Genomic DNA, 14,154 nt, shown 5'->3' on the forward strand with positions numbered 1-14,154 from the left:
TCTATATAATTATAAAATAGAAAAGTTCTATAAATAGTAAAGTTAGTGTGTAAGCCTATAGTACTTAGGTACGAGCCTAGCGAGCCTATAGTACTTAGGCTAAGCCTAGCGAGCCTATAGGAATTAAGGTTTACCCTATAAGCTTATAATAAGTATCTATTATAGCCTAGCGCTGCGAGCCTACGGTAGCCTAGGGCTTACTAGGCTACCCGGTCCAAAATATAGATATATATTAATCTACTATAGGAGAGGCTAGGGAGTATTTCCTTTATTCGTATAGTAGATAGATTTTCTCTTTTCTTTTCTCTCCTTAGCTTTAGAATCCTCGTTATACGGTAGTTAGACGAATTACTCTAAATTCCTAGCTAAACCCTTATAGCCTTCTTTTACGAGTAGTAAGTAATAGCGTACGACTAACTAGTTTCTAGAGTGTATAGATACTAGAGCGAATATATAGTCGAACTATAGATTTAGTAAGTCGAAGTTCTTTTATAATTTACCTTTAATTCCATTTAGTAATTGTATATAAGGTGATGATTTAAGTGCGTTCTCTTTCTGCTAAGCGCTGGCCGCGCGGTCGATTAGGATCGGCGTACGACTTACGGTTTTTATGCTTCCTAGGTATTGTATAGGCGGCGGCAGGATAGGTAGACGGCGGTAGAGTAGGTAGGCGACGGCAGAGTAGGTATGCGGCGTAGTAGTAGGCAGGGCGACAGCGAGGTTGTATAGGAGGGCGAGTAAAGGAGGTGCCTAACAGGGGGGGGGGGCGCAGCCCGCACAGGAGACCCCCCTGTACGTCGGAGTGCCTAATTTTCGCGAACCTTGGCAGTCGGTGCCGGTGGACGCTTGCTTCGAGTTGCTCGGGCGTGTTTTGCTGGTGATACGGTGATGGTTGTGTGGTAGGGGGTTTGAATCATCGTTGCGACTGGCTGCGGCTGCAGCCGGCGCTAAGGACACGTGTCCTTTGCGGGGTCCGCGCTTGCCCCTGAAGCTTATTTTCTGCGACTCAAGTGGGAATTCAGTCGCTACGTTCCTTGTCAAGGCCAAGAAAAAATCGTTGACAGTAATTGTCCCCTCAGCGTGGCGCGAAAAATGAACGTGCATGCCACCGTAACGATAAAGTTATATTTGGAGATTTCGTGGTCGCTAACGATTAAAGTTTCGACGAGTCGTCAAATCGCAAGTGGCCACGTTTTTTGCCCATGCAACCCAGTGACTTCGGCGAAAGGTAGGGTTAGTATTGTTAAGCAGCTTTTTGTGAACGAAAATCTGCTTTTCATTATCTGCGTTTGGATTCCTTGTCTCCATTCAGTTTCCCTTGTCATGAGGCTCAGTCACCTTGGCAATGCGTCCGCGAGAAGACGTGCTGCCTCGTATTCTAAGGAACTAGGCCTGGCTTAATTTTACGTCAACAAAGCATTCACTTATCTACTGTTCTCTCCAGCCTCACAATTGTGTCCTTGGTTCTCTGAAAAGAGAGCTGATAGCTTGCAGCAGTACTGTCTTCTCTTTCTTGTTCTCTGCAATGGATCCTTTTTCAGTCGCTAAACTAGCTTTGGAGATCGTAAACGCAGCTCGTCAAATATCGAGCCCAAGCGGCACATGGGCCGGAAGGAACTTCCAAACCCACCATGAAACTACCCTGACCTGGGCCATCAATTGTTGGAGCGATGATGATGTCAAGGCATGGAAAGCAGCATATATTCAGAACTGCAACTCGATTGCTGTTGCTGTGAGAGAACTTTGACCTTCCCTGGATGAATTATGCTTACCATGCTTAGAGCGCCATCTTCGCCAGCATAGGGCTGACGTCTCTGCAACTTCCTGATGTGAATGCCACTCATTGGACTGCGAGGGCGTTCCTTATCACTAGCATGACACTTGGGATTCTCTCCACCGTCTATGCCACCTCTCAGCAGGCGGAAATTGCCATGCTCATCGAACCATTGGATCTACGCGTGTGGTTGAGCCGAGGCCATCACAGACAGGTGCAAAGTACTGCAAGCCCAGATACGATGACCGTGGATCAAAGGACTTCAGATACTGGAGATAGGAGTAACGATCTGCCTCCACAACCTACAGCCGTAAAGCCTCCTGCCAGCAGAGCACCACTGGCTACACCTCCGCCTCTGCCTATGGAAGGATCTGTGGCTATGGAAATCCGCGCGCAGCTGCCCCAAGAACTCCTTTTCCTGGCGGTTTACTCATATTTTATTGGGTTCGGACTCTACCTACTCTTCCTGTGGCTCCGCAATGTAAACAGCGACGCTATAAATAGTCGGAACGTCTTCATCTGCTTCGTCTTGGTCATTGGGATCTTCGTAGTCAAATTGTTCTCCCTGTCCCTGCTCATGGTACTAGATAATTTGAGATGCAAAATTGACTTCGGTTTAGGGCATCCACTCCTGAAGATTGAACCCAAAAAGTCGTCTCAGGAACAAAAGTCGATCTTGATCAAATGGCTCAAGGAATTACAAACGCTCAGGAAGCTAGAAGCGGAGGGGAAAGATGATATCGAAGCCTACGCGAGGAGTATTCTTGAGATCAACAAGCTCGCTGAGACCTGGGGCTCGACTCCGACTTTCTCAAAATTGATCGATTTCTTCTCGGCGCTTTACATGTTCCCATTACTGCAGTTCCCGCAATTGAATTTTGGTCGAGCACAAGTCAACTCGAACTCTAACCGAGTTTGACGATGCCGGGACTCAGACAATCGGAAATTCGATTGTCATGTTTTCCACTCTCACGAGTTGAAACTACTCGACAGACCCGATACTGCCCGAAGGATGCACAGGCGCACTCACTCTAAGTCACAAATATGATTTTGACTGTGAGCGGAAACGCCGTTGCTTTGAGGTTGGTAAATGCCATCATGACTTTGATGCACAACTGGAGTAAGATCGCCTTGAAGTCGAGTGGAAGGAGAGGAGCCTTGACGGTGACGACGTCGACGGTTTTGCAAGAGAGCTATCACGCCAAGGAAGAACATGACGACGCCGAAGACGACACCACTGACCAGCTCTGGAGACATCTCTCACAGATGACTTGAAATAGCTGGTGGCTAGGTATGTGGGAAACTGAACTGGGAAGCTTTGGGCGCAACAGAGGAACACGGGAGAAGATATGCGGGAAGAATTTGGGTAGTCCGACTGGAGAGCGATTTGGTAGAGCCATCGAGAAATAAGGGGGTTTATGTGTCGAGCATAGAGAAACAAACTAGCTGACATTGGTGCCATTTCAACGTAGTTTGACCATGGAGCGATGGACAGAGAATTCTAGATGGCTTCGCCAGAGTATCTAGAAACAATGTCTTTTGAATTTGACCTTAGGAACCCAGGTGGCACCAGGATCCGAGGTCAAGGTCAAGGTCAAGATCAAACTCCGGGGTCGGGCTAATGACGGGTGAGCTTGGGACCTGGACGTGGGCATGCAGCTTTTTTCTGAGTCGGGACCGTGTGGCCGTGTAAAAAGCATCATGCAGACACAGGACGCCCAGTTGACCAACGATTGCTCGACTGGGCCAGTGCACGAGTTGGAGAGTTGTCTGGGAACTGTGGCTTGTGCATTCTTGTACGGTACGGAGAGATCGAGAGAATAGTTTAATGCGGCCACCTCTGTAATGCGGCCTGTAGCTGCACGACCTGCCGGGGGTTGCACTGCATTTTAGCGTACTGGAGACACAATGAAAAAGCAACCCACAGACCCCTTGAACTTCAATTTAAACCGGTTCTCAATCCTAGGCGCATTGCCAGCGGCATCGCCTTTGCCAGAACCACCAGCCCCGCAATCGCAGCCGCAGTCAAAACCGGAACTGAAACCCTCATCACAACGACCTAGCATCGACAAGATAATCCGTATTTCCCCCACCTTCTCTACCACCTCATCTAGAGTACTTTCGTATCAAGAATGGTCTCATACCAACCTCTTGCCGGAGCAGCTGGCAAGGCTTGGATTCTACCGCCGACCCCGTGACGAGACACCCGATAACGTCTGCTGCTTCATATGCGGAAAGGAGACATCGGACTGGGACTCAGAGGAACTTTACACTACGCAAAAATTACTGGGATACCACGACAACGAATGCCTATGGGCAGACATGCTTCGAGACCTGCAGCCATGCTTGGAGAATGCATCCCCCAAGCCCCTACCCGTCACGAACACCCCACCGCCAGCAACGAACCTCCCATCCGATACCGACAAGCCAGTTGACATACAGCCCGAATCAACGATACCATTACATTCGCCTCCGACATCCACTAACAACATAGTCACCACGCGACCGACATACGCTTCCGTTCTGAAGACACCTCCAAAACCTCAACCGCCACCCGAGCTCAGATCGGCCCCATCTACTCGGTCGCTGTATTTGTGATTAGTATGTAGCAGGGCGCGCAAGCAGTACCACGATGTCATCTGGTCCGTCTGCCAGGAGGCGGCATTTTTCAACCTCTTCCATTGCTTTGCCATGCACATCTCCATAGTTGACGATAAGACTATTGGTGTATGTTCCACTATGTCTGGGAGGTGATTCAAAGGACTGTGCAACGAAATCACGCATGCATGATGGCATGGGTATCCCAAGACAGGTGTCCATTTGTTCTTCCGAAGGCGTTGATGCCATTATTTAGGACGAGCATCAGAAGAGCCCTTGCCGGAGAGCTGGGACAAAGTTATCTACATTATTTAGGTGGGGAAGCTCTGCATACGCAGAAGGACATGGTAGCCGGCTCGGTTAATGGGCATGACCTCTGCCCAAGCCTCTCCCAGAGCCTGAGCGCAACTAAACGAAGGAAAGGGTGATATCGCCGAGAAGGAGGGGAATGTTAAAACATCCAGCCTCGACACCCAGCGATCTACTTGTGACTCCATATTATGATTTCATCAACTCAATTCGAAGCTTCCATGTGAAATCAATCCCTAACGAAAGTATTTGTACCTAATGGGAGAATTGTTGGCTAATGGTAGCAAAATTTCCTTCCCCAAACCCCTCCAGCCGTAGTCGACATCCCGGCGTGGTGGGACACCCAGCGTAATAAAATAGGTCCATGGTACTTTGACTGCCACCACGGCTGTTAAACCACCCAGTATTGTCATTGATATCATCAAGATCCGTGGACGTTTGAAATGCATTGTGCTATCGTCACTACCCGTTTTGTTCATAAATATCAATATTTCTGGAAGGGTACAGAAATCAGCTAAAACGGCTGAGACCTCTCACAGGCTTTAATAGTGCCAATTTTACAATTCAAAGATGATATATACATAAAATGAACGCCTATTAACCTGATGACCAATTATTGATTCTCCTACTATCATCATTCACGGCCGGTGCTGCCACACACTCCTCTCAAGGACCCTTGTCAGGTACTTCGAGGTAGATCGTGGAACAGCCGAGGACGGACCCGAGTATGGTCACGGGTATCAATACGGTAAGAGCATGATTCTGTGGCTAGAGTGGGCGGTGTGGCTAACTGTGGTAATAACGATACTGGAACGTTACTCATTACCATACTCGGGCTGGCCCTCGGCTGTTTAATGATCCGCATCGAAGTACCATGCAGGGGGCTTATATGGCAGTATACAGCAGCACCGGCCGTGAACGGTTCGAGTGACTGGTTTGATAATTGGTTTTACGATAAATAGACCGCACTTTTACGGATATATCATCTTGAAATTAGTGAACGGCAAGTATTGACATCTCTAGGGCGCTGAAGCCGGTTTGACTCCTAGATTTACACCATTAGTGTCTACGCTCATATCAAGCCGGTCACTTAAATCCATCCTTGAGCGGGTTGGTGATTGTCAGAACCAGCTAGCATACCGGCGTCCTGGGTCTGCATTCGACACTCCGCCCAGGTATCCCCCCCTTCGGCCTCCCTACTCGTTGGCAGAACGGCATAGATGTTCTTACAGACTTTTTCAGGGTCTTTGCGATCCCCCGGTAGTTTTCATTCTTCTACCTCGGTGGAGCTGGTTCCTGGATAGCCAATCCAATGAGGGAGGCAGTATACGGGATGGTGTAGAGCCATGCGAAGCAAAGAGTACTCAATCAGGGACACGAGACTGACTAGAAGGTCCACAAGACAAGGTCTCGCGCCATTGTCCGCCAATTCAAGCGTGAAGAAGGCAATAATACTTACGTATACACTATTCCAACGTGTGAATACAGCATCCATAAATAACGCGTGAAAATTAAGTAGGCCTCTTTCTTTTTTTGCGTGAAGCCGTTCGTGGGAACAGCCACAATACCACCCAAGGAGTGACGCTATCGCCGCGCTTCAGCAATTAGAAACCGCCTGATCGACATCATCCTATTAAATAATCTCTTGGCTCTACCTTTATGTTTCACACAAGGTTGTTCTCTATTTTACCACTTCTTCACCACTACCAAGTTTAAGTACCCTTACATATATCTCATCACAATCCGAAATCGAAGTCCTTGCCCAGAGGATGTGTTACACCGAGAGAAACCCTCTGTCCTGCTGTTCTAGATGCGAGAACGTCTCTATTAGCACCGAGAAGGATGTTGCACACGACCCGGAATGCTAAAAGCCATGGCCAGTGATAATCTACCCTCATTTAGGCAGCGTAAGACGAGACGGGCTGTGCAAAGTGTGTCAGTTAAAGGTATGTATGTGCTTTATAACATGAGCGTTTTCACGATATGTTAGAAGTTTATTTACTTATATATTTGTAGAGGCGAAGGAAGACTAGTAGAAGATCTTAGAGGGCTTTCAAAATGCGATAGAATCGACGTCGGCAGGAGATGATTTAAGAAATAGGAGTTTTGAGGAATGTATGTTGCCAACAGGACTAGGAGCTCAGTCGGCTATAGTCTCTATTATTGTTGTTATTATTAAGCATGTAGAATCTTAGCGTGAGCGGGGAATAGTTTTAACCTTAATCGTTATGTGCTTATCAATTATCTAATATTCGTAAAAGCATTACTAAGGTCATTGCGTTTGATCGCTCTACATGCGTTGCATTGTATCGCGCACGGTGTCCTTAACAAGTTGCATCCGCTCTATTATTGTAATTATAATCTAGGATTGGGTTCGCAAACAAAGAGAACGTCATTAGCAACGAAAGGAGTAAGATGGCAATCCAGGACGACACAGGCCTAACACTACTTCCGTCACTTAGCAGCAGCTCCGCGTAAGGGATCTTGAGATTGAGATATTATGAACTCTATAACTCCTACTATGGCCTACATTGCTTGCTAAACAAAAGCGAGGACTAAACCACCGCGTCATAAATTACAATAACTTTCTTGATTTGAGGATGTTTCCAAACTAGGTTCTGCTTTCCACTAGGCCTCTGCTTCTCTTGGTTTTGTCCGCACTACTCCTTTGAAAATAGACCACGGGCACCGAGCGTCACGCAGTTTTAAACGTAGATGCTACTATCCTCGTCCAACCTCTCAAAGGTAAGGAAAGGTTCAAGGTTCTGCCCAATGTCGGACAAGGATTAAGTGGCCCTATCGCCTTTCCGACTAGTGAAATTTTCAGAGCCGCGTTGTTTGCAAGGTCAAGAACGATGCAATTAAATATAATACTCAATAGAATCGTCTCAGATCCATGGCAATCTTTCCGCATCCAACGATACGATACATCCTCTACGCACCGACGTGTATTTAAGGCACTAATCCAAACTCTTACAGCCAGGCTGAAGGAGGGTTAGAAGTGGTAGATGGTACTCTCTAAGCTCCCACTGCCCGAATCTCCCTGAGAGCTCTCCGTGAGGCATTTCCGCTATTGGATTCCTCTACATCGACACATTCAACCGAGGGGTCCCCTCGCAAGTTAGCCTTGTCTGAGACTCACAGGAACAATGCTCACGTCGCCTAGCCTTAAATGCCAGTTCGACTCGCTATGCGTGGGCGTCATTGAACGGCATCGCGATCTTAGTGGGACCCACACTTATGGAAGGATCTCCATTGAGGAGGCAGTGGACGAGGATCAAAGAGAAACTTGCTTGTTGACTAGGTTGTGAAGGCATAAGCACTTTATCTATTGTCTCATGTCAAATCTCCATGAAGTATGAAGGGGGATTTGTTAGAGCACCGTCTGCGAGAGAGTCCTGTCGAGATAAATAAATTTGAAGACTGACTATATTAGAACAGCAAGTGCCTTTTTCTGATCTGAGCTGGGCGTGAATCGAGGCCTCGGAAAGGATGCCTCTGTAAACAAAATTAGGAGAATCTATGCTAGAGTGTAATAACTACGTTCTACCGGCGAACTGTGCAAAGCCAGGTCGCATCTTTACCGAATAACGCGAATGGCAACAATTAATGGGTAGAAAAGCGACAACTACTGGGGTATGCGATTGACCCCGAAAGTGACTACCTCACCGGATGTTGCTTTTCGGTTGTAAGGGAGCGTTGCCCCTAGGCTATGCCGCCAGGTCGCAGGATTTTCACACCATGCGTTGCAAATAATTGAACTATAAATACCCGTGAATCCCTATCCTGGATCGTCTAAATTTCTTTCTTCCTTTTCTATAGAACTATTGGTTAAAGCCGAAGCACCGATGGCTCGCACGAAGCTGACTGTGAGTACTATTTCGCTGCTTCTATTGTTGTTACTCACTATTCTAGGCTTTTCCTCGCTCTCGCCATCCCTAGGCCGGCGTTAAAGAACCTCGCAAGGATCTTAGATCGAAAGCATTGCGAAAGTGTATACCTAGTACTAGTGGTGGTACGTCTTTATCTTGAGACTCACATTCAAAGCGCTGACAGAGACATAGTTAAAAAGCCTCGCCGGTATAAGCCTAGTACTGTTACACTCCGAGAAATACGACGTTATTAAGTTAGTTGAGCGTACGTCCGTGTTTACCGGAAACAACTAATGCGCTCCTAGAAATCTATAGAATTGCTAATTCGTAAACTCCCGTTTTAGCGACTTGTCCGCGAAATCGCTGAAGACTACAAGTCAGACCTTAGGTTTTAATCATCCGCTATCGGAGCTCTTTAAGAGTCTGCTGAAATGTATCTAGTATCTCTATTTAAAGATACTAACTTATGTGCGATTTATGTAAAACGAGTTACTATATAAATAAAGGACCTACAACTAGCACGTCGGCTACGGGGCGAACGAAGTTAATAGATAGTTCCCGGATGGCTTGGTCCTATAGCCTTAGTGAATCTAGTGGATGCGAATATATTTTGCGCTATATTAAAAAGAGGTAGAGGTTACTTTTAATTCGTAGTTATAAGGTAGCGCTTAGTAGGTCCGACTCCACTAGTTAATGATGTGTATTCATCCTAAGCTATGTATAGGGCAAGATCGTAAGTAGGCACTCGTTTCCGAGACCGATCTTGCCGTTCGCGCCCCGTAACGCGGCGAAGGCAGCATCGTTTCCGAACTAGGATTAAAGTTTAACGAGAACCCCCATCCCTTTGGCCGCGTCCTTGTTCTACTTCCTTCGCTTCTCGAACTATACCGGTGTAGACCCTCTAGGTTATATAGAGGTATTCCCGAGGAGTAAGGGTCGAGGATTTCCTTCCATCTCGGACCCTAATTATCTTGGAAATTTTACCTAGAATATTATAGTTAAGTCTTAGTAAAGTAGACTTTAATAAATATAGTCCTATTTCCCCTTACTTATAGATAAATAGATTAGTTTCCCGCCCGTAAAGACTATATTCTACTCCGATATTAATTTAAAGATAAGGGATACACTACTAATAAAGAGTAAAGAGTAAGGAACTAGGTTTCTAAATAATAGTATATATATAGGAATTCGTTATAATACTACTATAAACTTTACCTATCTCTCGACGAAAGATTTAATTAGTCGCTCGGCCTAAGTATAGCTAGGTATTATAATCCGAGCTATAAGTAGTTCTAACTAAGGTAGGGTTCCTTAATAGAGTAGGTACTAGAGTATTAACTAAGATAATAAAGGAAATATATAATTATCGGACTATATCCTAAAATATAGGTATAGGATTACTAACGAAGTTAACTACGAATCGTACTATTTAAGTAAAGAAGCGTATATATATATTACTAGTCTAGACTATAGACTTACCTAGACTATATTCGTAGTCTATAGTACTCTATAGTCTATTCTCTAGTTACGTAACGTAGCCTCGTTCTCTATCGACTAACTTCCTCGTTTCCTTTAAGTATAGGCGGCTTATCCTTAGCGATCCTTCTAGTAACCTAGTTCGTAATACTATTCCTTCCTCTTTCTATTCGTTATTCTTAACGTATATAAGGTAAGTATCGTTCGTCCGAGGCGGTTCGTCCTTTTTCTTTCTTTCTATAGCTAATTATACCTCCTAAGGCCTTTCTCTTTAAGCCCGAGTAACTCCGACGTCTTACCGCTAAAATTAAACTTTTCGGTTTTAGTTTCGAAACTATAGCTTCTTATCCTTAGTACGTTAAGGCGTATAAAGTATATATCGTTCGCGAGAATTATTCTCGTTATTTCGTCTATATACGAAAGAATATTATATATAGTAGTATATTTTCGGATACCGAATTTAATTATTTAGAAAATAAAAAGTATAAACTACGCGAGAAGAACGAGAAGCTACGCTAGGAGTTAGTCGGCCTAGCTCGTCGTATTCTCGCCGCTTAAACCGAGTAATTTAAGATAGAAGCTCGCCTCGAGAAGATTACTAAGAAATAAAGTAAAATAGTTAACCGAGAAGTACGACTTCTCGAGGAATTAGTAAACGACGGTTCCGGCGAGTTTAACTTTACCGTAATAATCGATAACTTTCTAATAGAAGAATTCTCCTAGCTAGATTACGCCGCCGATAATATTAGGTAATAAGTTTCGGATTAAGGTTTATTTCTAGTTCCGAGGTATTCTTCTATTCCGAGTATCTTAACTATTTAACTAGGTATTTCGCTTAGCGGCCTTCTCGCCTATATTAGAGTATAGTTTCTATATTATAATAGAGTTCTTAAGTTTCTTTATCGATATATACTAGTTCTAGTCTAGCTTCGTCTAGTACTTTCTTTAATAATAATTTATAGAATACTAGATATATATTTAGTCCTCCTAGTAGATATAGTTTATAAGAGACTAGTCCTAGTATTTTCTTAATTTAGTATAGACTAATCTTCGTATAATCTAGTTTCTTACTTAGTTTCTATATTTTTATATTTTTTATATTAATATAAATTATCTCCTCCTTCTAGAAGTTTAGTTCTTTAGATCTTTTCTTATTTACTATTTTTATAGTTATTTTTAATATTCTATCTAATTTCGTTTTTAGTAGAAAGTATAGTTTATATAAGTCTTCGACTTTTATTCTCGTCCTTTCCGCTATAGGTCTATCGCTTAATAGTTTCTTCTTAAAGTCTAGGTATCTTTCGTAATTCGTAAAGAACGACGATATTTCGATTATCGATATATTATTATTAAAAGCGAATTAAGCTATTAGTAATAACTCGATCTAATTCTTTTACTAGTAATCTACGTAATATCGTAAATATTACTCTATTATCTAGTTCGTTCTCTTCGTCTATTCGTCTATTTATAGGTAATATAATATAGATATCTTATATTTTATTCCTAATAAATTATTACGAGATAGGACTACGATAGACCCTAGAAGTATTTATTCTATACTAAGACTAGTCCTAAAATACTAAGGGGCCTAGTATATAAGACCTTAGGGGCTATACGAATCGTATACGAGGTTTTTAGACTCCTTAAGTTCTTATAGTCGATATTCTAAGGACTATATAATAATTAATCGATTATCTTAGTATTCTCGTTAAGTTACTTATACTCTTATATAAATCGATTAACGACTACTAGAACTATAAATTAAATAGTTTATCTCTATCTATAATAATAACTTCTAGTATTCTATATTATACGAATACCGTCCTTATAACTATATATACTAGTTCTTCCGCTATCGATACTTCTTTATATAGTAGTAAGTAAATATATTTTATTAGTATATCGTTTATTATAAGTATACTATTATAAATCATACCCGTTATAGGTTCCTTTAATAGTAGTAGCTTAACTATAAAGTCTATTACTATTCTAGACTATACCTTATCTATATTTTCCGCTAATTATAATAAGCTATATAGTTTATATCTTAAGTATTTAGCTTTATAGTATATATCGTAATTCCTAACGTATCCTTTAACGTTTTTTCTTAATTCTATCTAGATAAAATCTCGTATTACTAATTCGATTATTTTATTAATATCTAGATATTTCGCGCTTTTACTATTATACTTTATATAATTTCCTATTTTTACTCTATCGTTAATTCTATTTCTAAAGTTATAAGTATTCTTATTTCTATTTTCCTATATATTAGGTAATTTTCTTTTTTCTCTAGGAGCGCCGCTAGCTTCGGCTCTAGCCCTTTTATATAGTTTATTCTTCGATTAAAGGCGTCGACTATTACGTTCTCTATTTCTCGAATATATATAATTTTAAAATCGTAAGAGGCTAGAGTTTTAGCCTATTAAACTTATCTTCTATTAAGTTCTTTAGTTATCGTTTAATACGTTAGATTCTTATAGTTTAAATATATTTATACTAAATATTTAGATTCTTTTAGATATACTCTCTATATTTTTAGGTATTCTACTACTATAAGTAGTTTCTTATCGTAGATATCGTAATTTATCTCGAGTTCGCTTAACTTCCTTAAGTAATATACTACTAGATATAGCTTTCCTTACTCGTCTCTCTCCTTAAGGTAGCCTCCTATTACCTTATTTAAGGCGTCTATTTCTATAATTACTTCCTTTTCTAAGTCGAAAATATATAAGATCGGCGCGATCGTTATCCGCCGTTTTAACTCTTTAAAGGCGTTCTTATATTTTTCCTTAAAATTAAAGATTATTTCCTTCTTAGTTAAGTTAGTAATTAGTACTATAATTTTCGAAAAGTCTCTAATAAACTTTCGATAGTAATTAATTAGTCTATAGAACGTCTATACTTCCTTAACTATCGTCGGTTCTAGCTATTTATTAATAACTCGAACCTTTTCTTAGTTCGGCGTAAGTCCTTCCGAAGATATAATATAGCCTAGGAATCTAATACTATTCTTATAGAATTCGTATTTAAATAGCTTAAGTAGAATTCTATTTTCCTTTAGCTTTTCTATTATTTTCTTTATATACACTATATATTTCTTATAAGTCTTTAAGAAGATTAGGATATTATCGAGGTAGATAATAACGAACGTATCTAGATATTCTCTTAGAGCGTTATTTATAAATTCTTAGAACGTTAATAGTATATTAATAAGTTTAAAAGGTATAACTAGAAATTCGTAGACTTTCTATCTAGTTCGAAATACCGTCTTCTATTCTTCTTCGTTAGCTATTCTAATTAAATAATAGGCATCTCTAGTATTTAACGCGGTAAACTATACGGCGCCTAGAAGATAATTCTATAGTTTATTCTAGCGGAGAATAGAATAATAGTCTTTAATAGTTTTATCGTTAAGTAGTCTATAGTTAATATATAGTCGTAGTAATCTATTCTTCTTTATTACGAAGAGTATACTATAGAATATAAATCTATATTTTTCTACCTTTAGTTAGCTTCTTCTAACTAAGCCCTTTACTTCTAGTTTCTCGATATAATCTTTTAGGAAGTCTTCTTCTTTCTTTAAGAGTAACTTTAACTATTCCTTATAGTTAAGTACTTCTCTTTCTTTTATAGATATTTAATAATCTTAAGGCTAATATTCTAGAAGCGCTACCTTACCTTTCTTTTCTATAAATAGTTCTTAATATTTTATATATTCTAAAGATAGTTCTTTAATATTAGTTTAGGTTAATATTCTACTTCTCGGTTATACTTATATCGCCTTTACGAAGGAAACCTTTAAAGATAATCGATCTTCTATTTTCGTTCCGTAACTATAATTCGGAAATTCGAATTTTCTTATTTTTTAGTTTATTTAGAAGTTATATTTTTCTAGCTACTCTATTCTTAGTATAGCGTTATATTTTATCGCTATTATATCTAGGGTTATCTTTTCTTAATAGATTCTTATTTGTCCGGGGGATAAGGTTTAGGATCTATTATAGAAGTAGCTAAAGACCGTAGAAAGAAGGAGTAGAATATATAGTCGCTTTCTATCTTATTAAATAACTTAAGATCTATCTAAGTAAAGGAGTATAGGCCTATTTTATATAGGCGTAGGCT

At 41.1% G+C, this 14,154-nt stretch overlaps 3 protein-coding genes across 3 annotated transcripts; 2 read left to right on the forward strand and 1 right to left on the reverse strand.

Annotated features, from left to right (window-relative positions):
* Nucleotides 1-1,525: 1,525 nt before the first annotated feature.
* Nucleotides 1,526-2,693, forward strand: A1O9_12904 (uncharacterized protein; the record flags this gene model as incomplete). Its single annotated transcript, XM_013398190.1, has 2 exons — nt 1,526-1,732; nt 1,782-2,693. 2 exons carry the CDS (start codon nt 1,526-1,528, stop codon nt 2,691-2,693), a joined length of 1,119 nt encoding a protein of 372 aa, XP_013253644.1.
* Nucleotides 2,694-3,682: 989 nt separating this feature from the next.
* Nucleotides 3,683-4,372, forward strand: A1O9_12905 (uncharacterized protein; the record flags this gene model as incomplete). Its single annotated transcript, XM_013398191.1, has 1 exon — nt 3,683-4,372. The coding sequence occupies one exon, from the start codon at nt 3,683-3,685 to the stop codon at nt 4,370-4,372; it is 690 nt and encodes a 229-aa protein (XP_013253645.1).
* Nucleotides 4,373-4,621, reverse strand: A1O9_12906 (uncharacterized protein; the record flags this gene model as incomplete). Its single annotated transcript, XM_013398192.1, has 1 exon — nt 4,373-4,621. The coding sequence occupies one exon, from the start codon at nt 4,619-4,621 to the stop codon at nt 4,373-4,375; it is 249 nt and encodes an 82-aa protein (XP_013253646.1).
* Nucleotides 4,622-14,154: the final 9,533 nt, after the last annotated feature.

The sequence above is a fragment of the Exophiala aquamarina genome (genome assembly GCF_000709125.1).
Source record: "Exophiala aquamarina CBS 119918 chromosome Unknown aczIA-supercont1.31, whole genome shotgun sequence".
NCBI lineage: Eukaryota > Fungi > Ascomycota > Eurotiomycetes > Chaetothyriales > Herpotrichiellaceae > Exophiala > Exophiala aquamarina.